Genomic DNA, 24,763 nt, shown 5'->3' on the forward strand with positions numbered 1-24,763 from the left:
GTGCGTGAAGCCTGGGTAAAGTAGGTATGGAGGATAGGCTGTTACCCATGCAGCAAATCCCCCCTCCACATCGCTGGAATGGTCCAATGGAAAGGCAGAGGCCAATACGGTTGGTTCCAGCGGCGTGCAGGAGTTGCCAGAACGTGACTGTGTTCAGCCACAAACTGCCTCAGGGACTCCGGCTCTGGATTTTATCTCGAGGTTGACTCCTGAAGTCTTTTCCATACTGGATGTAGCCACAAGGCAGTGGAGGTTTGGGATCAGAGTTTTCCTTCTCTCAGATGAGCTGCCTTCCCAGGCTGACGAGTCCCATCTACCCAGTGGCTGTTTAGTCGCCTCTTACGACAAGTACAGCCAAACTGAGGGCCTATTCTTATCCCCAGCCCCCAGGGGAAGATAAATATAAAAAGTCTAATACAGTGTTAGCTTACTTTACTCAAAAGGTAAGTCCCATAATGTTCAATAAGGATTTGCTTATGACTGTAGCCTTTATGTAACATGCTCCATATTTTCTCTCAGGTAGTCCTTGGGAAAGATGATGGCCTAGATCTTAACATAGAATCCTAGGCTTCTAGGATCCTAGAATCCTCGATGCAGGTGCTGGATTATCGGCTTGTTCTGAATGGGGTTGCACTCCCTCTGAAGGAGCAGGTTCGCAGCTTGGGGGTCCTCCTGGACTCGCAGCTGCTCCTGGATTCCCAGGTGGCGGCTGTGGCTAGGGGGGCCTTCGCTCCGCTTCGGCTGGTGCGCCAGCTGTGGCCGTACTTGGATCGTGCAGACCTGGCCACAGTGATCCATGCCACGGTGACATCGAGGTTAGATTATTGTAATGTGCTCTATGTGGGGCTGCCCCTGAAGACGGTTCGGAAACTGCAATTAGTGCAGAATGCAGCAGCCCGTGGGGTCACTGGAGCTAGGCGGTTTGACTCTGTCAGTCCGCTTCTCCGGGGGCTACATTGGCTGCCCATTCGTTTCTGGGCCCAATTCAAGGTGCTGGTTTTGACCTTTAAAGCCCTATACTGCTCTGGGCCAGGATATCTTAGAGACCGCCTACTCCCGTACAATCCGGCTCACCCTCTCAGGTCATCAGAGAAGGTCTTTTTACAAGTGCTGCCACCCAAGGAGGTCCGGGGGGCGGCTGCAAGAAATAGGGCCTTCTCTTTAGTGGCACCAACATTATGGAACTCCCTTCCCCTTGACTTGAGAATGGCTCCCTCTCTTGAGAGTTTCCGGCAAGGCCTGAAGACACTGCTGTTTACACAAACCTTCTGATTCTTTGGCCTTTTAAACATTTTTTACACATTTTGTAGTTTTTACAGGCCTGATTCCTCTGTGACTTGCTCTTTTGTACTCTTTTTATTCTGTCTTTTAATCTGACTACTGTTTTTTTAAGATCTCTGTTAATGTGTTTTTAATGTTTTTATCTGCTATTTGTCTTAATTTATGTTTTTAAATGTGTGTTTTTTTTACATGTTGTTAGCCGCCCTGGGTCCCTTTAGGGAGAAGGGCGGGATATAAATAAAGTTGTTGATTATTATTATTATTATTATTATTATTATTATTATTATTATTATTATTATTATTATTAGGCAAGTTTTACAGTTTGCCTCTTGCTGAGCCTGATGCTTTTTCTCAGCTAAAGTCCTTTTGAAAAACATTTCCAAGGCAATTTGAATTGTCTGGCTGACGATGTTACCTCTCCTGCTCTAGAAGAAGTTCCAGAGCTCCCCCTTGCTCCCCCTCAAGTACACAACCGGGGAACAGTGACAGCCTCACAGATCGACTCCTTTCCTGATACACAACAAATTCAAACCCTATGACCATCCTACACTGCTAGAACTTATTAATCAGGGCACGATTTTCCTTCTGTGTCCTCAAGAGTCTTAAGTAAACCAGCCTGTAGAGGTCGCCCTTGCTTCACATCAACTGGTCATTAGCCAAGCTGGTAAGGGGGTTATTTGATCACCAGCCTCAAACCAGGCTCTTTCTCCACACAGTAAGAACCTCCCTTTAAATGCAGCAATTGATGCCTGCCAGGGTGACCAGATGCAATGGAGTACAGAGTGCCTATGGCTTTAACCATTGTATAGAAGAGGGAAGATGAAGCTTTATAAACCCTTCCACGTTGAGCTGCAGCTGCCAAAATTCCCTCTTCTTGTTGGCATCCTTCAGTCTTGGAAGACTATGGTATCACGCTCTGAATGGTGGTTCTGGAACAGAGTGTCCTCTCCAGTGCATGAAGCCTGGGTAAAGTAGATATGGAGGATAGACTGTTACCCATGCATCAAATTCCCCTTCTCCACGTCGCTGGAATGGTCCAATGGAAAGGCAGAAGCCAATACGGTTGGTTCCAGCGGCGGCGCAGGAGTTGCCAGAACGTGACTGTGTTCAGCCATGAACTGCCTCAGGGACTCCGGCTCCGGATTTTGCCTCGAGGTTGACTCCTGAAGCCTTTTCCATAACTGGATGTAGCCACAAGGCAGTGGAGGTTTGGGATCAGAGTTTTCCTTCTCTCAGATGAGCTGCCTTCCCAGGTTAAGGAGTCCCATCTACCAGCGGCTGTTTAGTCACCTCTTAGGACAAGTACAGCCAAACTGAGGGCCTATTCTTATCCCCCAGCCCCCAGGGGTTTTCCTTCTTCTATACAGTGGTTAAAGGTATAGGCACTTTGTTTTCCATTGTATCTGGTCACTCTGTGCCCCTGACATAAGCTATTGGTACTTGACCCAGTAGGATATGTAAGTGACATTCCTTGGGTAGACAGAAAGCTGGACACAAACTCCTTCTTACCCCCAATATCATTCAGGGAAACCCTCCAGGGCTGGCAGATCCTGACAAGGCTCCTGTGCCTTTTTGAAACAGCTTCTGAGACTTGTATTGTCTCTGCCTTCAGGCCACCCAGGTGGATCCATCTTTCCGTACAGGTGCATTCATCTGCCTACTTAAAGGTGATATGTTGAGTTTCCATTGTGTGTTCTGAATCTATGAGTCTTTGGGAGATGCAGTGTGGAAGGGGCCACTTACACCAGTCCATGTTCCTGTTGAAAATCTCTCTATGCGCAAAAACAAGTTCACAAGCTGTCCCTGACACTACATCCTCACCAGCACAACAATTTTCCCGATATTCCTTTATCTTACTGGTCTCTGACGGTACTACTCTGAACAACAGACTGCTGCAGAATAATACGTAGCCAACTTACAAAAAACCAGTTCTAGAGGATCTAACACCAAGTACAGGCCATGTTCTTTTCTAGGTGGATCACACTATCTGTAGGAGAGACACAAACTGGCAAAAGGGCAAAAATGAGAGACTGATGATGCTGAGGTTTTTTTTTCTGCCAAAGACCGTGTTGCTGAGCTGTGGCTTTACCCCAGAGTGTTGTCGTCTCACACTGTTCTTGTTAAACTGTACAGTTCTAACAACCATTTCCCCAATGAGTTCACTCCTGACCTGAGGTAACATTTCTGGGCCCAATCCTATCCAATTTTCCAGTGCCGGTGCAGCTGTGCCAACGGGGCATGCACTGCATCCTGTGGTGGAAAGGCAGTCACAGAGGCCTCCTCAAGGTGTGGGAATATTTGTTCCCTTACCTTGGGGCTACATTGCAGCTGCACCGGTGCTGGAAAGTTGGATAGGAGTGGGCCCTCTCTTGCATAGAGCACAGCATGGCCCTGAGCAGCAATTCCTGGCTCCCCAACCCTCAGGGCAGGACAAGCTCTAGATGGAGCCTAGATGGACAGATGGAGCATCAATCTGAGCAAGCCTGTACTGGTATTCTTGAGTGCCTTTCATCCCTTCAAATCCCTGTAACAACAAGAAAAAACAGACTAAGAAGAGACTACTTAGGCCTTCCCCCTGGACACGAGATACTTCCGTCAACTTTTGCTCTGCTTGTAGGATGCAGATGGAACTACCATGTTGCTAATGTTCCATAACAGCCTCTTATGCAGAAGCCTCTAGAAAGACTTCTGAGGTTTGCTGAGGCAGTACACAACCTTCTCAGAGGGCTTCCCATGGGCTACTGAGAGGCTAGTTTTCACAAAAAACTGGAAGTGCCTCCCAGAGGCTTCGGAGAGACTCTTTTGGCTTGAAGGAAAACCAGAAGCACCTCTCAGAAGCCTCCGGGAGCCCTTCCGAGATGTGGGAAGGCTGCACGCAACCTCCTCATACCTCAGAAGGCCTCCCAGGGGTTTCTGAGAGGTGCCTCCAGTTTCATGAAAAACAGTAAGTGCTTCTCAGAAGGCCTCTCAGAGGCTTCGGAGAGGCACTTCTGGTTTGACAAAGAACCAGAAGTGTCTCTCAAAAGCCTCTAGGAGGCCTTCTGAGGTGTGGAGAGGCTGCATGCAATCTTCTTGCACCTCAGAACACATCCCAGAGCAGTGGTTCTCACACATTTATTCTCACACATTTAACACTGGGACCCACTTTTTAGAATGAGAATCTGTCAGGACCCATAGGAAGTGATGTCATGACCGAAGTGACATCATCAAGTAGGAAAATTTTTAACAATCCTAGGCTGCAATCCTTCCCACACTTACCCAGGAATAAGTCTGTAACATTTCCCCAAATGCAATCACATACCATGGTAGTATCAAGTCTAATATATATCAAGGCAGGAGGTCTGATGTATATATCAAGGCAGTATCAAGGCAGGAGGTCTGATCTAGAGGGTAGAGCCTCTGTTAGCTCGAAGATAACATCAGAAGGTTGCCAGTTCGAGGACACTGGCAGCTCCCTGAACGGCTGAGAATGGCGAGACCTTAAAGCAGCTGACAAGCCCAGCTGAGTGATTCCACCTGCTCTTTGTGTGAGCAAGAAGCGCCTTGACTGCCCTCCATGTGAGAAATGGAGCTACTTGTCAGCCTGCATGGGAGAACTGGAGGCCAGAAGTGAGACCAAACCAGGAAGATCCATTGTAAAAATCCCCTTGAGGGATTTAGAAGCGCCTGCCTATGTAAACCGCCTTGAATAAAGTCAGAGGAGTAATCCGATGACCAGAAAGGCGGTATATAAATACTGAGTAGTAGTAGTAGTAGTAGTAGTAGTAGTAGTTATTATATTAAAAATAAAATAGTGAAATGGATGGGGACCCACCTGAAATTGACTTGCGACCCACCTAGTGGGTCCCAATCCACGGTTTGAGAAATTCTGTCCCAGTGTCTTCTGAAAGGCACTTCCTGTTTTATGTCAAACCAGAAGTACATCTCAGAAGCCTCTGGGAGGCCTTCTGAGGCATGAGAAGGCTGTGTGCAGCCTTCCTGTTCCTCAGAATACCTCCCAGATGCAACCAGAAGGAACTTCTGGTTCTGTCCAGGAGGTTCAGTGAGGCACTTCAGATGCAGATCCAGACTCACCTTAAGTCAAATCCAAAAACCTGTGGATAAGGAGGACCAACTTGTTTGATTGTCTTTCTCAAATACAAAAGAAAATGCTATAGCACACAAATATGGCATGCAAATGAGGGCAGGAGATGTGGCCTGGAGGCTGTTGCCTTGCCCAAAGAAGCTAAGTGGGAGTAACCCTGGCTATTCTTCGGAAGAGATATGGACATAGTTGATAAGCTGTTGTGAGATAATATAATCCTGAGGAGTCGCTGTTGCTGTTTTATGTATGTTGTGGTATTTATATTAAAATAAAAAAATTATAAATTGTCAGTTGTATTTTTTACATGGGTTAAAAAAATGAATTTGTATTAAAGTGTGCCCCTCAAAGGTCAGTACTGAACCTCTCTGAGGTCTGCACCCTAGGCAGCTGCCTAGTTGGCCTAATGATAGTGCTGGCCCTGAATGCATCTGTGCACATCTTTCCTTAGTTGTGGCAGACACAGCCCATTTTCAGTTAGGGAGTCCCTGACAAGGGGCAAGGAAGCAAAGTAGAGAAGGACACTCTCTGAAATCCATGGATTATGTCATACTGAAAGCCACATTCTTCCCTTCTCCTGCACTGCTAGTCATCATCTGGCAGACTTCCTGACTGTAGGAATCCCAAGAGCCCTTGCAGCAAGCAGGGCAGGAGCTTCCCCTGAGGCTTTGCCCTTTGAAAGCAGGAAACTTACTGGTGTGCCCATATCATAAGACTCCGCACTCCAACTTTCAGTGTTCTTCCCCATGTTCTGCACCTCTGTTCTTCAATCAAAGAAGTGGAGTTTCTCCAACACAAAACACTTTTTGATAGGATGTACTTCCCAACCCTGGTTTCTTGCAAGAATGCTTTCCAAGAATGAAGTGGGGTCTCACTGCTGCAATCCACTGACCATACCAATCACTGTGCCCAATATATCAGCCAGCACTCTGCTTCCAATATATCAGCCAGATATATGTCTCTGCTTCCCACTCCTGAAGTTTTAGAGGAGTGTAAGAGGAACATGGGAGGAACAAGGATTAAGGGGATATGATACAAAAAGCAGACATTCCACCTGCTAAAATTTCATGTGTCTGTTTTTGTACACTGGAAAGACAAGCCCTGCAAACCTCCCCGCCCGCCCCCCTGGCCATATTGTGTATGTATTACGCATTCTTAAAATAAGATCGTAGTTTTGAAGTTCAGTGTCATCTGTCCATTGGCCATTGTCTTCTCAAAGGATCCGGTGAAGGAGGCATGTTTGGTGAATCTTGTAAGGCTTCTTCTGTCCTTTTTAATAGCCACTCTTCCACCTCTTCATTATAGGCTGTTCAATATAAAATAGAGGGGTCATCTAAGGAATTCTTACTGTGACTGCATCTGCACAGGGGGATTGGGTTGGTAGGATCGAGCTGACAGTTGGTAGCAAAGACACAACTGATAACCTTAAAGGGTCAAAGTAAGGGGCAGTAAAGACATGAGACAGAGATGCAGGAGCAATGTGTGGCAGCATAGGATTTCCTCCCTCCCTCCTTGCTTCCTTGTGTGGGGTCTATTGTGTTGCTTCTCCTGTTGGGATGGTGAGGTAGATGTTCCAATTGGATAAACACCCAAGTCTTGGAGTCTTCCTGGGGCAGAATACCCACAACAAGAAATCTGAGAAGACAAGTGCTAACAAAATATCTTGCCATGCATGCTGAGAGGGACAAGGGGTTGTTTGTGCAAAATGCTCCTTTGGTGCACCAAGTGCCCTTTCACCATAAATCCCATCCCCTTTGAAGCACCGCACACCACAAGTCTGAACTGTATTCTCTCAGGCAGGGGCTTATAAACTGGGGTTGGTGCACTGTGATTGGCTGCCAAATGTAGTCTGAATCCTATATCAGACAGGATATAGAAACTCATTTTAGCAGCCTCAACAAATTATAGGCCCCAAAATTATTTCACAAAAAGGCAGTTAAATGTGTATATAGCTGATATAGACTTGGGCAGGGATATAGTTATGGTCACCATGTACAGAGGAGATGTTCCAACTGAGGTAATTTTGCGGGAAGCTTCCTTACAGGCAGGGTGACCAGATGTCCTCTTTTCCCAGGACATGTCCTCTTTTTTAGCCTCATGTCCTGGAAGAGAACTTTCTGTAAATGTCATCCTTTTCCCTATGAGCAGGTAGCGCATAGCCTTGTAAGTAATAAATGATATGTCATATAGTTTTAAATGTAATAATAAGTAATCTAGTGTTTAAACTAACCACATGGAATAAATATGAGGGCCCAATCCTATCCAACTTTCCAGCACTGTTGCAACCTCAATACAGCCCCCTGGTAAGAGAAGAAATGTTTCCATGCCTTGAGGAGGCCTCTGTGACTGCCTCCCCATCATAGGAAGCAGTGCGTACCCCATTGACACAACAGCACTGGCACTAGAAATTTGGAAAGGATTGGGCCCTGAGTGTCTTTAACTTTTATTTTGTCATGTCCTCCATTTTTCTTGGATGTCCTGCATTTTGGGGTGCCTTGTCCTCTTTTGCGGTTATGACATCTGGTCACCCTGCTTATAGGCAATTGAGGGCCCAATCCTATCCAATTTTCCAGGGCTAGTGCAGCCGTGCCAATGGGGTGTGTGCTGCATCCTTTGGAGGGATGGCAGTCACAGATGCCTCCTCAAGGTAAGGAAACATTTGTCCCCTTACCTCCAGGCTGCATTGCAGCTGCACCAGTGCTGGAAAGTTGGATAGGACTGGGTCCTTAGAAAGGGGCAAATGAATAGAATGATCTTCAGAACCTCTCCCATACTTCAGCTATTTCTGTGAGATGTGGTAGCTTAGATCAAGATTGAAAAGTTTATCTGGGAAAAACCAGGATGAAGACAGACCAACCATTTTGAACTAGTATCCACGTTCTCTTGTTGATGGGGTGCATGCTTACACACAGTGAGTACTCCCAGCACCCCCAGATTTCAGAGACTTGGGGCCCAATCATATCCAACTTTCCAGGTCCAGTGCAGCCACAATGCAGCCCCAAGGAAAGCGAACAAACATTCCCTTAACTGAAGGAGGCCTCCATGGCTGTCCCCCTACCACAGGGTGCAGTGCATGCACCATGAGTATGGTTGCACCGGCGCTGGAAAATAGGATTTGGCCCTTGGGCTGCGATCCTAACCACACTTTCTGAGAGTAAACCCCATTGAACAAAATAGAACTTACTTCTGAGTAGACCTGGTTAGGATTGTGCCCTTGGACTTGATGCATGAGCAACTAGGGGAGGCACGTTTGTCCAAATGAAATGTGGAGAGCCCTTTGCGAGCACTAAGTGGATCTAGGTAGGAATGCAGGGGCTTGCTCCAGGACAAAGGACTACCGTTCCCAGCATTCTCTGTAGCACAGGTGAGAGACAGGGTGTGGTCTGAGTGCAGGAAACTTAGACAAAAAGTTTATGGGTGTGTGTGCGTGGTCGAGTGATTCCCTTGACCAAGCACGCCAGGAGTCACCAAGTGAGTAAGAGGCTTGGGGTCAGTGGGGGAGCGGTGTTGGGTTCTGCAGCAGAAGTTCTGGCGCCCTCAGGTTGCAAGCCTGATCTCAGGTGGGTGGCTGATGGATGCTCTGAACTGGTGCTTGGCTAGAGCCGGGGTTGTACTTGGGCCTTGCTTCCAGGAGTAGTGGGCAGAATGAAACTATTGAGGTTGTTAACTTATCACCCCACATTTTTGCCTTCAGCAAAGCCCTCCCAACGTGCAATAAAGTAGAAAAACGTGGTGTGGAGGCCCCTTTTACAGATCTGCAGAATAAGGTCCTTGGCAATATGTAACTCTGTCCATTAGAAACAGTAGCTACCCTGGCACTATTAGAGCTGCACTTATTTCAACCCAAGTATTGCATTATTTACTTGTTGTAAAATGCCAGGGAAGGGGCCATGGGTTCTGCTTGCTAAAAATAGTTCATAGATCTATTATGATGAGAAATACTTAAAAAAAAATAGTTGCACGGGATTCTCGGATGCAGAAAAGCTCGGATTATAATCCTCTATAAATTTATTCCCAGTGTGTGTGTGAAATGTTTCTGATTAGCGGGGCTTAGATGACCCCCCATTTCACCACCCATCCACCTTGCAATTAAAAGTAAAGCTGTCATCCTAAATGTGTCTGTTCGGAAATACCAATGATTTCAGTAAACTTGGGTTCAGGTTGATGGGCTGAGATCTTCAGAACTAATGGAAGAAAATGAAATTGGAGCGTGAACTGTGGTAGAGCAGTATTTTTCCTCAAATACTGGGAAACCCCAATGCAGTATATCAGACCAGCAAATTTGAAAGAGAGCAGAGAGAAAGGGGAGGGGAAGGGTGGAAAATAAGAACAGCAGCATGTATTGCCTGGCAGAGCAGGAACAGGGATCCTTGGAATATTTTCTTGGCCATGCAGGCAAGCCTTGGGCAGGCAGCATTTCTGTTGTTTTAGAGGCTGCTGCAAGAGATAATGTAAAAATGCGTAAGGAAGCCTGAAGAAGTGTTAGGTGTAGACTACATCTGGTCTTGGAAGCGTGAGAAATTCCATGGAGTTAAGAGGTCCTCTGGATTGTTTTACAAAGGTAAATAAATTGCCTGTAGTAGCTTCTTGTTCTGGAGGTGGGTGGGAGCTACCAAGTGTGCCTTGCTGCTTGTGCCCTGTGGTGCTCAACTGGCAGTTTAAGAGGTATCCTGGGGAAAAAAGGCAGGGATCTTTCCCTCTGGGACCCAAAGCCAGTTATGATGAGCCCATGCTGACTAGCAGGTGATCAGCAAAAACTGAAGCCTGCAGTATTCTTGGAATGCAACAGTGAAATGGACCACAGTAGCACTTTTAATTCACTAAATTGGATCTATGTGGGTTCCTGCAGCTTTTGATCATCTTAAGTTTTCTGCATGATGATCCAGTCCCCCCACACTTGTATCTGCCCCACTGTGGCTGATCTTCCTAGGCAGTCAGTTTTAACTGTGAGCAAACAACAAAGGCTTCTGCAGTTCTGGTTTCATATAGGGCTGTTTCAGATGAACGAATTTCCTGCTCAGAAAGCACTCCAGTGTAGCAGAAAACTTGAAACCGTATGCAGATAATCATATGATGATTGCACATGTCTTTACTTTGCAGTATAACATAAGCACATGCTGGGCAGATGCAGTCTGTACTGGGAAGCTAGGGCTTGCAAATTCAGAGGGACAGGAGCATGCAGATATTGTACATAACAGTCAAACAGGCAGTGGCTTGTGACTGCATTGTGCAGGAATGGATTCAGCCCAACCCAGGATGCCTAAACTTGCTGCAGGGTGAAAGAGCAAAATAGTGAAATTCCTGCTGCCTAAGGGCTGGGAGAAGAGGCTGGGTCTGCTGTGATTGATCATTTCAGATTAACCTTAGGTTATGATGAACCCTTCCCAGGTGTGACTAGGCTATCATTATTCCTGTTTTGTGGTTATCATTATTCCTCTTTCATTTCTATCTATCTTCATTGATAGATATGCAGCTGCTACTGAGCTTTGTGCAGAGTAAAACTGGGTACAGCTGCTGCCTACCAACCAAATTGAGTAACTGCTCATGCACAAAGGGAAAAAAAGTGCATCTTTTCAGGAGTTGGGGACAGCAATGCAAGGCTACTTACATTGCAAAGCTAATTTGCTTTTGTGTCCTTTTCAAAATGTTAAATAAAAATTAACCAGATATTACTCTGACTTAAGGCCGAAGACAGTAGTCTTGAAAGAATAGAGAGAATATCAGTTGTTTTAATCTTCTGAAAACCCCCAGAAACATCACTAGATAACTCTGAAGGTGATGGCATGGCTCCTTACTTGGACTTATGTTGCAATAAAGGCTGTTGAGTTGATCAAGTAAAACCATCTTGTTCACAGGGGTGGGTGGCAACAGTAGCAGCATGCAGTAGCCATGCCTGGGCAAACAATTGCCTTTTGTTCACATCATTTACACAGCAGCTGGGTCCCTGTATTCTGTTGGGAAGCAAAAGGCCAATGTGGCGGTGTTGTTACTTTCAAGAAGCTTGTTTTGTTTTACCCTTGCAACTTCTATGTGATATATTTCTATCCAGCCAATCTTCTTCTTTCTGCATTTAGTTCCTTGATGGTCAGGAAAGCCACTTCCAGGGCTCCCCTAACTACTGGCAATGTGATCAGTTAGTCAAGAGCTGTCTCCATTCCTCTTACACACCCACATACTTGAGCCAAAGGAGAAAGATGTGGATAAATTTGGAAGCTTGCCAAGGTGGGGGAGGAATTGGAAAAGGGTTCAGGGAGCAACAGTGGTGAGGGAAGCTGGAAAGATCTGGATGAACTTAGTCCTTCTGAAGAGAAGGGGCACAATAAGAGAGCCTACAATAAAAGGGTGATGACTTTAGTCACAGAGGAAAAAGCAAAAGCAGCTAAAAGTGTCAAAGATAAGTTTAGACTGTCAGATGAATTGGTGAAAGGAAAAAGTTACCATGATGTAGTTACATTCCCAGGGTTGGCCCTTGGGAGTTTAGAATAAACATCTGCCACAGATGACTAGACTCCGGGGTCTTGCAGGGCTATGAACTAGTCTATGTCTTATTGGCTCTTCCTGTCACATTTAGTTTGAAATTAGTGGCATCCTTGAGTGTTTGATGGGGAGGCCAAACAGATGTACCCCTGAGCTGGAGCAACTCTTGAGGAGTAATTGGTAGAAGATCCACTGTCCCAATAGTGCAACTCTTCTGACTTAATAATAATATTTTAACAGTTCTAGAGCACTTGCTGGGTATGCAAATGCATCACATGTATTTTGTTGTTAAAATAACCGTGTTGAGTGAGTAGTAGTGTTCCCGTACTGCAGCTGAGGCTTGGAGGGATCAGCTTGCCTTAAGCCACCTAATGAGAGCACATGGCAGAGATAACATTTGAACCAGGAAAGATGTGCAGCCCTTTCTCTTGGCCTCTATATGCTATGCCAGTTCTCACTTCAGATTCAATACACGAGATTAAATATTCTATTGCATCTAAAAAAGTCACAGGCAGTGCAAAGGGATTCTCTGTAAGCATGTCCTGTCGCTTCTTTGTTAATAGGCTTTGAGATGCTTCACCCAAGCACTCTCAGCACACCGGAGCCAGCCCTGTCCTGAATTGTGCTTAGAACTTATATGGTTGGCAACCTTCAGTCTCGAAAGACTATGGTATAAGCCTACAGCACCTGGTATTCCCAAGCGGTCTCCCATCTAAGTACTGTACTAACTAGGTCTGAACCTGCTTAGCTTCCGAGATCAGACAAGATCAGGCATGTGCGTTTCAGAAAGAAAGGACATGAGAGGGTGATTTCTGTTCTACGAAATGGGTGTAGGCTTTTGAGATGAGGGGTGGCCTCTGTGCCAGACTTTGAAATGGGATGTCCTTTCAACTGAAAAAGATGTTGCAACTTTTGCTGAACTGAGCAGCTGAGGCTGAGTCAAGTGTATGTCTGGCTCAAAACCCATTTTGTCATCCAGGCAGCCACCCATGCTACAGGCACCCAATCACCTCCCCTCTTCGTTCTCACCATGCCTTATCTGCAGCGTCAGACCTTTCCACTAACCTGCATAGAAGAGATTGTGGCAGGGAGAGGTTTCCTGTCAGCCAGGAAGCAGCAGCAGTCTGGTTTGCTGGCAGTCCTCAGTGCACTGAGGCAAGTAAAGCTCACTTGAGAGAACTGTTTCCCCAAATAGCGAGGGGCCTGTGCTCCCACACTCCCAAGATGCAGGGGCTAGTTTCCTCTTACAGCAGCGCCTGTACAACTAGCTGCAAAAATATCCTCTCCCTGGTAACATGTGGTGACAGCTGGGGAGTGTTTGGTGAATGCTGAGATAGTCAAAAGAAACTTGAACTCTGCTGGTGTCTGTTCTATAGCCATGTGGATGCGCACAGGAGAAGCAGTTGCAGGTAAACTTGAACACTTCCCCCCATTTCATTCAGAGACTGTTAGAAAGTCTCTCTCTTCCTCCTTTTAGTTCTCCCACCCTAAGAGGGAGGGCAAAGTGTACAGTCCTGGAACCAGCCGCTGTGTTTGCATTATCTGAGCAACGAACGCAGAGCGAGGTCACTGCACCGTACTGAATTGCAGCCTTTGTCTCAACCTCGTTTCCTTCCTCTTCGCAGTATTTCTTTCGCAGCTGGCTGGACTACTGTTGTGATCTGAGATTGCAACGGAATGTCTGTCATGGAAGGCAGTAGAGAAATTACTACAGTTGTGTACTCGTTTTATGTTCCTGATGTCCTACAGGTTTGATTGTTGTGGCAGGTTCCACAACCTTGCTGTGAGAGTCAGAAAGAGATTGGATCAGGCATCCTGGCCCCCGGGACTTGTTAACTCAGTGTGGTGATGTTGAGCCAGAGCAGTTTTAGCGGAAATAACTTCATCTGGTGATGGGCTCCCTCTTTAACCTGCCTTTGGGAACACTTGCTGCTGAGAAGAAATGAAGAGGCGAGTCATGTAGTAGGCAAAAACTTGTGCCATTGAAAGTTCCAAGATGTCCCACACAGTGACTTTCACCTTTCATGACTCTGAGAAAAGAGAGACTCCCAGGTGAGTGGCATAGTATTTTAAATATATAAAAATATACTTGGAATTTGTTTGCTAATGGGGGTGTTGAAACTGTTAGGATGCTTCCTAATGTGATAGATGAGCCTTGAAATGTGGTGTATTTGTAGTCTGACTCTATGGTACTTTAGCCACTAGAAAAATCTGAAAATGGAACATGTGTGTTTCTCTCTGGCTCAGAGTGGAGCTTTAGGAGGGTAGTTCCAAATGGTTAACAGTCAGGCCATTCAGAAAGCTAAAATTTGGCACACAGATAACCTGAGGCATCCTGATAACCTGGAAAGACTGTAAGGGGGACATTTGTACATCCCCTCTCACACAAGAGTTCAGTTTATAGCCTGAAATGCTCTTAAACTATTGCCACACTAGCTGGGAAGCTGAAATTTGGCATATACACATCCCAAGACATCTAATTACCCCAAGCGTGAAAGGGAGATTTGGAAGCCTGTCTCTAGAAATGCAGGTAGGAGGGCAAGAAATTACCACCGAATGGCTAAGTATCTTAGAAGCCACACCAAGACCTGGAGTTTGCGCATAAGCATTGGCAATTAAAAATCTGTCCGTTGTCCGACTTATCAGGTAAAGAAGCACTTTTAAAGTGATGGCTGTCAAGTTTGGTAAGGGGAGGGAAGCTGTCCCTGTGCATGGCAGCATAGCATTTCTCTCACTGACTCTTTACTGGTGACTCTTGTATGTTTTATAATGATATAGCGAGCCCTGTTTGAATTTTTATAATTTTTTATAAGGTCTTTACTCTATAAATCACTTTAAACTCTCTTTTTTTTGTTGAAAAGCAGTATTATAAAGATCCTCAATAATGACTTTTCACTTAATTAGAAAGTGTGATTCTTAATCAATATTTACCCCATAATAGAAGCCAAAGTGTACCAGTTCAGAACAAATAAGGTGGAAATTGGGAAGGGATGTTGGATAGTGCATTCTGCAAAAGGCAATAATAATATTGCTGGTCTGCCTGCGCTGCTCAGTTTGTTTGCATTGGCTTCCTGTGTGCTTTCAGACTCAATTCAAGGTGCTGGGTTTTACCTTTTAAAGTCCTAAAAAGTTTGAGACCCGAAAGACCACTTTCTCCCATATGTATGCCCAGATTGTCATCTAAGGCCTTGCTTCAGGTACCCAGCTTGTCAATAGTTTGATGGGCATTCATAAAAAGTAGGGCCTTCTTGTTTATGTAGCTGGTCAAGTGGAATGCCTTCCACTTGGAAGCTAGGCAGGTACCCACATTGTATGCTCTTAGATGCATGACCTATACTTAATTGTTTAAGAAAGCTTTGGTGTTGTATAATTCTTAAGTTGATTTTGTTATTTGTACAAATTAAAGACTGAAGGTAGAGGTGCTTCTCCCCTGAAACATGTGAGGTGGCTATGTGACTTCTTTTGCTACACATACTATACAGAAAAATGTTGCAGGGAGTTGTAGTAGGAATAAGCTCTGCCGTACCTATTTCTGGAGGGTTTAACTTCAAGGAATAAGGAAGGTGGACATAAAGTACATAGCTGCCTCTCATGCTGTGGATTAGAAGCAGGTAATACGTGCCCACTTCAGCTATAATGTTTGGAGTGACCTTTTATCAGTCCTGACCCTACTATTTTCTAAGGCAAAGCTCAAGACTATATTTTATCTCTGTGGGAGGCATTCAGAAGCTGATGGCCCACCATAACAACCATAATGGCTGGTGAAGTCGCACAGCCTAGTAGACATTCTCTTCTCTCGCTTGGTCACTCCATGTGTCTTGACCCTTTACCTTATTCCAATGGTCCTCAAACTTTTAGCACCAGGATCCATTTTTTAGAATGACAATCTGTCCAGTAGCCAGCGGAAGTGATGCCATTAACCTGGAAGTGATGTCATGGCTAGAAGTGACATCAAGCAGGAAATGCTTTCCTGAGACTGCTACAAGCACTGAAATTGCGCCATTTTCCCTAGACAGGCAGGCTATAAATAATTAAATAAATTAAAATGAATAATTAGAAATAATTAAAGTAAAACAATTAAATAAGGGAAGATGAGATGAGGAAGCCAGACCTGTTCCACCAAGTGAATTCTCCCTGTATCCTGCCTGCAAAAACCTCAAATCACCCCTCTCCCCCCCAAAAAAATACCATAAGATTTTCAGCCCTACCCAGTGCCCAGTTCAATTTCTTATATTTAAGCTGGTTCAGTGTGATTTGGGTCAAAATCAATTTTAAATCCAACATGTTTTATTGTTTGAGCTGGATTGAGATTCAAAAGTTCCCTCTAAACAGCATTAGAAACCCAGAATGATGAGAAGACATGAGATTCCACTGTGCAAGGGGGGTTTATAAAAGGCAACAACCTTTTCCAGTTGAGCAGTGGTTCCAAACCTATTAGATTGGAACCCACTTTTTAAAATTGCACACCATCAAGGCTCACCTAGCTTTACAAAACTAATAAAGGAAAAAAGTCTTACCAGCACAGACCTTTTATTGTGCTGTTGTGGTGGGGGGGCTGCCTTCTGGAGCACTTGTTGAGCTCCACATGCGTAGGATCAGGACAATTCTGGTAGCCTTGTACTCCTCTTCACCTGACCTTCCACATGAACCAAGGCACACTTGCTTACTTGTGAGTGAACGTGTGATTCACTTTCCATAGGGCTCAATACATTTGTCAGCTTGGAGGGAGGGACTTCCTTCTAAGGTGTTTTCTGGGGGCTTCATTCATTGGATCAGAACCATTCTGGTGGTGTTGGATTTTTCTCAGCCTGCCCTTTGCAGTGAATCAAGGCATGTTCATCTACTCACGAGTAAATGCATGGTATTGCTCATTCACTTTCCATAGGATTCAATGCATTTTGCTCGTCTCTGTCAGCTTGTCGGTTGCAATTTTGTGACCCACCCACACTCAAGTTGCAACTCACCAAGTGGGTCACGACCCACAGTTTGAGAAACCCTGCTTTATTCCATGTGAATACACTAACAACCAGGATTCTATTCTCTTGAGCAACCTTCTGGATGAACAAGTCTGTACCTGTTCAAGTCTGACAGACTGATTCTCTGTCTCCCCAGCCAGGACACAAGTCCGTATGATGAAGGAGCTGTGCATGATTCCTTTCACCAGTTAATTCAAGAGCAGAGCTTGCTGACTGAGCAGGTGGAGATGCAGGATCTGGGTTCCAGTGTCAGAGGTGAGATGGATCATATTGCATCGATGTAGCTCATTCTTGCTGATTGTAGATTGTCTCCCTGATTACTGCAAGGGTAGGAGTGGTGTATATTGAAGGTCATCCTCCTTGATTCTTCTTTTTCCTTGGAGGCTGGTGAGTGGGAGAGACACTGTTTCTGATCCAAAACATTATTTGGGCCTCATCTTCCAGTTCTCACCTACTTGTTCCAGGTGTGCAGATGTTTCTTTTCAGACAACTTGACCTCCATAGAATACATGTCACAACTAGGTTGAGTATTTTTGATAACTTGATTTGGCAAATGTGCTTATACACAATGAATGGAGGAATAGGAACAAACTGATTCCTCATACTTGATTTGCAATTAACTTTCAGTCATTTATGTGACTGGCAAGACAGTTGTCTGATCCTTAGGTATTTTGATGGTTCTTAGATGCAGTGATTTGTTCAGGGGGGCTATACAGCTCTTGCTGAATCTTCTGGATGAATCACCCCAGCAAATGCTCCCATTGGATGAGAAACTCTGTCAGGAAACCTGCTAAACCAAGTTGCTAATAAACTGCAGATCTTGCCACAGCAAATGCAAGTTTAAGGAATGTTTTCCTTTCACCAGCACTTACTGAGTAATGCTCATAAAATCACCACAAACGTCATTGCAAGTCCCTCCCAGACCTACCTGTATTTTGCAGGATTTATCAGTTTCCTGTATTATTTTATTTATTATTATTATTAACAGTATTTATATACCGCTTTTCAACTAAAAGTTCACAAAGCGGTTTACACAAAGCTGTAGCTTTCCAGCACTACCCAGAGCATTGATTAGCACATCTAGCACTTGAGCACATTCCTCCTACACAGTTCTGAGGGGGGAAAGCACAACAAAGCTAGTGTCTCAGTTTGGCCTCCTGTCATTTAATGGGAATGTGACTCAAGCTAGACTTGGGTAGCACTTCTAAACACTTGCAAATAGTGGCATTAACCACCCAGGGGAAAGATCTTCATCTGGAAGATTCTGAGATTTCTAGACAGCAAAGATAACCTTCTATGTCAACGTAGTCTTGTATGTTTGCTTATTACTATTCTGACACTTCATTGATGGTCCACTTCAATGGAAATTGAAGTTTTGCCATATTCAATTTTTTTAATTGTGTGCTTTAAGAAATTTCACATTTTTGATAGTATCATTATTAGCAGTTTTATAAAAATCACTTTCGCAAATTTAATTTAATTGTGACATTTTATTTGTATATTTAAGCAATTAGCTTTGCTGGATTTACTAGATGAGTGAAACGCTACATAATTAAAAATGAAATACAAGTGATAACATTGTAAATTCATGAATTCACAGATTAGCAGATTTGGCAGTGTTCTTATACCAGATTCCCAGATGTGATATAAATGAGGTTTTGCTTTCTTTGTTTCACTGCTCATGTGTTTTCTGAGCACTCCAGGCAGAAATCAGTTGGGAAAGGTTTCCTCTGGGGAATATAAGAACTAGGCTAAATGGGCAGAATGTACCATGCAATGTAGTTGAATATTATACTCTCCCAAGTGTGTTTCACAATCTCATTTGCTAACAGTGTAGTGGTTGTGCAGAACTTGAAAGATGTGGTGACCAAACCACCCAGATAACTACCTTTCTGAGTTGATGCAAGGGCAGGTTTCCACAGAGGTGCCATATCTCAGGCCATCTGCAAGGTAGGCAAGGTAATTGCCGTATTATGTAAACAAGCTGCACTAATTTGTGCATAAGCACATTATTCACACACACTGAGCATTCAGCACACTCAATTTGTTCCATCTCTGACATGTGCTTCATCTCTGTTCCTGCCAAGTACAATGACGGCCAAAGAATGCCATCTTCTACGTTTTCCCAAATCCTCTCACATCTGTTAGACAAAAACAGTTGTGCTTGTTTTTTATGTAGTGAGATGTTTTACAGCCACCACACTATCACTCAGGATTAGCATGGTAATAAATAAGATAGGACTACTTAGTAGGCTACTATTTTGAAAGTGGATGTTTAAATCCTCCCATTTTTAAAAACACTTCATTCTTAAGTTCCATGTCAATTTCACATTAGAAGAATCAGTGTGTATAGCAAGGCTGTCCAAACATTTTAGCAGGGGGCCACATCATCTCTCCGACACTGTATTGGGGGCCAGGAGAAAAAAGAATTAATTTACATTTAAAATTTGAATAAATTTACATAAATGAATATATTAGAGATGGAACATAGGAATAAATGAAGGTCTTACAGTAGTTCAAGGCCTCTAAAAGGCCTTGCACAAAGCAAGGCTGGCCTTTTCTTCGCTGCCACTACTACATCACAGACGTGCAACAGCAAGTAGTGGAGGGAGCCCTTGTCTCACAGCTCAGGTTAGGTTAAACAGTTGCCCTCATGCTGAGAGTGGTTGCATCAGGTCAGCATGGGCTCCAGCAAGTTTCCAGAGGGCCAGAGGCTCATTGGAGACTGGGGGCTCCCTGAGGGCCAGATTGGGAGTCCCAGAGGGCTGCAAATTGCCCCAGGGCCGGGGTTTGGGCACCCCTGGTGTATAGCATCTGCACTCTTCTAGTCCGCTGTTTCCCCTTCCTTAGTTTCCAAGCAATATGCTGACCCTAATCTTTCTCTAAGGCCAGTGCTTCTGAAACTGTGGGATAGGCTTTTCTTTTCCCTCTTCGTGGAGCACAGAGCATCTGCAAAGAGAGAATGTCAAGAAATGGATAGGTTGAATGTCTTCTAGCAGAAGAGTCTTGCTGGTTTACATAGGTATGATGGGGTGGTTGCTCTCTTGCTTTTCCCACCACTCCATCCTGGTGTGGAAAGCACTGCTGCTCTCTTGTAAGTGCATTTTTTCACAGTAGAAGAGGCTCAGAAATGTTGTTCTATACACCTTTCTAATGCCATTATTGCATTGCTGGCCTGATCCACAGGGGTTTGTAAGTAGTAGGCTGTGTCCTGGAATCCCTTTATGCTTCACTGTGGGACATATTGAGGCTTTGTGATGAGAAAGTAGCACATACATTTACAAAAAAAGAAGCTGTTAGTACTGGTAGGAGCAAAAAGTACCATAAGTTTAGAAAGGAGTCAGACTCAAAAATCAATACGGCTTTATGCTAAACTGGGGAGTATGCCAAGAATTGGAGATGAGATGCAGGCATTGAAGATCCCAGTTCTGACAGGGCAGTTTACAGGAGCCAAGGCTATAATCCGGTTTGTGTCTTTCCCTCCAGAGAATTTGGCGCATTTAGTTTCTTCTGCCCACCAGACTGAGGCTTGGGAGGCCCCAAGACAGACCAGAGAACATACGGATTTTTCCTCGGCCACATTGCGCATCCTTGCCAGTATGCCCAGCCGAACTATTGGTGAGTTGGGATGAGCCTCAAGGGAGCCTCTTATGCACCCTTGTTCTCCACCTAGGGTTTTTTCTTGTTTTTTTGTTTCTTGTGAGAAGGACTTTCAGAGTAGAGAACTTTCGAAGAATGTGTGGGATAATCTCAATAGGGAGCTGTCCTTCTTACATGTGCTTATCTTCTTTTCTACCCCTAATGTGGCACATGTGTGCCTGCAGGTCGCAACAGAGGAGCTGTCATCTCCCAGTATTGTAATCGCACTGCCAGACTGCGTCGTCGGAGCAGCCGTGCCCCACTTCAGGAAGTGTCCCGCTCTGCACGGCCTAGCCTCCGGCAGCTTGGTCTGGAGCTGGATTCTGGTCAAGAGGAAGAGGATGGTAAGTCTGTTGTAAGGGCTGGGAAGAGACATGCTGATAAAGAGATGGTTCCAAGGATTGAGGAACAGCAACAACCCAAAAACATGTATTCACAGCTATTCAATATCTACATCAAACCACCAGAGAGGTCATCTGGGAACTTGGAGCAGGGTGTCATCCGTATGCTGGCGACACCCAGTTTTGTCTCCTCAGATACCAAGGTGACTGTTATGGGTCTACAGCACTGCCGGGAGGTGGCTGGGATCTGGAACAGGATGAATAAACAAATTAAATTTGGACAATTCAGAGGTTCTCCTCATTAGGGAATCCACCAAGCAGATAACTGGATCATTGTCTGCTTTGAAAGGGTTGCACTGCAGAAGCAGGTCCACAGCTTGGGGTTCTCCTGGACTGACAGCTGCTCCTGGGTTGCCAGGTGGTGTCTGTGGCTAGGGAGGCCTTTGCCTAACTTCAGCTGGCGCACCAGCTATGGCCATACCAGGATTGTTTAGATGTGGCCATGGTGATCCACACCTTGGTGTCATCAGGATTAGACTATTGTAATATGCTCTGTGGGGCTGCCCTTGAAAACAGTGCAGAAACTTCAATCTGTGCAGAATGCGGTGGCTCATGTGGTTGCTGGAAGTTGGCAGTTTGCTCTCTTGGGCATCTGCTCCAGTGGCTGCACTGGCATTCAGTTCATTTCCAGGTCAAATTCAAGTTGCTGGTCTTGACCTTTTAAAGCCCTACATAGTTTGGGGCCAGTGTATCGCAGACAGCTTTCCATATAATCCAATTCACCCTGTGCAGTAATCACAGAGGATATGTGAGAGAGGCAGTGGCAAGAAAAAAGACTTTCTCAGTAGTCTCACCAACTCATTCTGTCCCTTTTGATTTACGGACTGCTCCCTCTTTAGAACTTTTCTGGAGGGGCCTAAAAACATTTCTCCTTAGATTAGTCTTCTGCTTTTAGTATGCTCATTTTACTGCTGGAACATTCTGCAGCTTTTATGGATATGTTTTAATGCTGTTACATATTTTACACGCATCATGCTGGTTGGTTTTAGCTATGTTTTAATTTTAAGTGTTGCTTTCAGTTTGTTTTAATTATTGTGAACTGTTTTGTATGTTTTTGTAAGCCACTTTGGGGCCCAGCTGGGAGAAAAGCAGGGAAAAAAGGAATGAATGAATGATCAGGTGATGAGCATTATAGGAAAATAATGATAATTTCATTCTCCATATATGACCCACCCACTTCAATGTCTTCATCACTCAGCTCCTCTCTCCAGGTATTACTGGAACATTTTCACATAGGTGCAACCTCGGTATCTGCTGATCCAGCGTCCACGGATTTAGCTCACTGAGGATGCCCATGTATACTGGGGTTGCCATTTAAACACTTAAAAAAGAAAAAAAAAGCCTGAAAATAGCCTTTCTTATCTTTGTGCAGTCAAACCACATGGTTTCTAAGCCTCTATGGGCTAAAAATTGCTCAAAAGATGCACTTCGAGGACATGTGGAGGTTCCTTGCTCTGCCCAGCGTCTCCCCAGAATGCATCAATTCTAGGAGGAGTAAAGAACCTCAGCACAACCCAGAAGTGTGACCTTGAGCTATTTTTTAACCCATAGAGGCTTAATAGCATGGTTTAATAGCATGAAAGTAAGGAATATGATTTTGGTCCACTTTTTCATTTTAAAGGCATTTAAATGGTGACCCTGTATCCGTGATTTTGAAATCTACAGGGGGTTCTGGAACTGAACCCCTGCGGATACAGAGGTCGGATTGTGATTAGCCTTGAGAAGAGAAGACTACGGGGAGATATCTGACTTTACGAGGGTCGCCCAGAAAGTAATGCACCACATTTTTTTCTTCAACAATTATTTATTGAACACAATGAAACTTACACACAAGAAAGAATGATGTTTTTTCTACACTCCCTATTTTTCCACGTAATCTCCGTCCGGTTCTATGGCCTTCCTCCAGCGAGACACAAGGGCATGTATGCCCTGTCGGTACCACTCCTTGTTCTAGTCACGAAGCCATTTCTGCACTGTGCGAATCACCTCTTCGTCATCCTCAAAATGTCTTCCGCGAATGGCATCCTTTAATGGCCCAAACAAGTGGAAGTCTGAGGGAGCTAGGTCAGGGCTGTAGGGTGGATGGGGTAACACAGTCCAACCCTGTTTAGTGATATGTTCCGAAGTCCTCAAACTTGTGTGAGGCCAAGCGTTATCATGTTGAATCAAACATTCACCTGGGTTGTTATGGCACCGAAGTCGCTGGAAGCGCTTCTTGAGTTTGGTTAATGTCTTCACATAAGCTTCAGAATTAATGGTGCTGCCTCTTGGCATCACATCAATGAGTATGACGCACTCACAGTCCCAAAACACAGTGATCATGACCTTACCGGCGGAAGCAGTTGGTTTGAATTTTTTCTTCTGTGGAGATTGAGGATGGCGCCATTCCATCAACTGTCGTTTTTTTTCGGGCTCAAAATGGTGAACCCAGGTTTCATCACCTGTCACAATCCTGGACAAGAACGCTTCCCCCTCATCTTCAAAATGTTTCAGCAACTCAGAAGAAATGTTTTTTCTGAGAGATTTGTGGTCCACCGTAAGACAGCGCAGAACCCATCGTGCACACACTTTTGAGTAATCAAGAGCACGGATGATTGCATCCACACTACCTTTGCTGATTGACAGCTTCAGCGCCAACTGCCTAGTTATGTGTCGGGCCTCGCGAATGAGCACATCAGCAAGCTGCGTCTTGTCAGGTGTGACAGCCGTGGATGGCCGCCCCGAACTCTGCAAATCTTGGAGCTCTGCCGAACCGCCTTCTAATGGCCTCACCCTCTGTGCCCAGCGACTAACCGTACTTCTGTCGACTGCAGATTCTCCATAAACTGTACACAAATGTTTGTGAATGTTCCCAACAGTTTCTTTCTCCACAGTGAAAAATTCAATGACGACACGCTGCTTGTAACGTACATCACTTACAGACACCATTTCGAAACACTGCTGCAGCTATGCTATCTGTCTGAAGAAACCAAAAATTTGTGTGCACACTCCTGAAAATTCAAATAATGTATATCTAAAGTTTCGCATTCGTACCATTACTGTAGGCTGAGAAAAAAAATGTGGTGCATTACTTTCTGGGTGACCCTTGTATTATGTCGGCAGTGATGGCCTTTCCTTTCCAGGTAAATGATGATGACTTTGTACCATAGCCTTTCAAAATTGTATTGTCAGGTTTTGGTCCTTTCTGCCTCCCTGAGCATAGAAAAGTAGGGGTAGCCTCACCATGAAGTGTCATCAGCTTTTCCAGAGCTGCAAGGGCAGATTCCAAGGATGAGTTCCCCCCATTTAGCTTCCATATGTGTATTTAAACAAAAAGGGCTCTCGTCTATAAGGAAAGGCGTAACCATTTTGACACTCTTCCTTTTATTGCGCAAATTGCGTAGGAAGTATGGTACTTATCTACTCCAGCACTTACCTCTATTCTTCTGTTTGTTTCCTCTTTAGCCAAGCGCAGCCTACTGGTGAAGGAACTCCAGAATCTGCCAGCAGGTCAGCGTATTAACGTGCTGAAAGCAATGCCTTTAAGCCTAGCTGAGAAATGCAAGCTCAGGTCAGTGCCATTGGGCTATGTTAGCTCTACCTCTTCTGGTCCTGTGTGGGGAATACCCTGTGGTGAAGAGATGGAGATATGTACCTGAATAGCTTTGTGAGCTCTTTCTGGAAAAGCAGCTATTGCAATGATTTTAAATCCTGTCTGTGTTTCTGTAGGCAGGATTCAAGCGGCCACTCTGGCACTTTGAGGAAACCCAAGTCAACAACCTTCTTGTCACACTGCAGCCGGCTTAAATACTATATCATCATAGTAAGTCCTGAACCCAACCCCCCTCTCTTTAGTGAAGGAAGGGCTGTTTACTTTGGCATCACATATCCTTGGACAGAGAGGAGAACCTCTCTACTTATGTCCATGC

General features: G+C 44.8%; 1 protein-coding gene across 1 annotated transcript in view; it reads left to right on the top strand.

Annotated features, from left to right (window-relative positions):
- The first annotated feature begins 13,448 nt into the window (after positions 1-13,448).
- Positions 13,449-24,763, top strand: part of TMC6 (transmembrane channel like 6) — a 34,975-nt gene continuing 23,660 nt past the window's right edge. Inside the window, exons 1-6 of the mRNA XM_066613233.1 lie at positions 13,449-13,891; positions 16,952-17,070; positions 20,302-20,433; positions 20,640-20,798; positions 24,300-24,405; positions 24,564-24,657. Coding sequence (XP_066469330.1) covers positions 13,836-13,891; positions 16,952-17,070; positions 20,302-20,433; positions 20,640-20,798; positions 24,300-24,405; positions 24,564-24,657 — 666 coding nt within the window. The 5' untranslated portion in view covers positions 13,449-13,835. The remainder of the gene's footprint in view (positions 13,892-16,951; positions 17,071-20,301; positions 20,434-20,639; positions 20,799-24,299; positions 24,406-24,563; positions 24,658-24,763) is intronic.

This window comes from Tiliqua scincoides, chromosome 2 (genome assembly GCF_035046505.1).
Source record: "Tiliqua scincoides isolate rTilSci1 chromosome 2, rTilSci1.hap2, whole genome shotgun sequence".
Taxonomy (NCBI): domain Eukaryota; kingdom Metazoa; phylum Chordata; class Lepidosauria; order Squamata; family Scincidae; genus Tiliqua; species Tiliqua scincoides.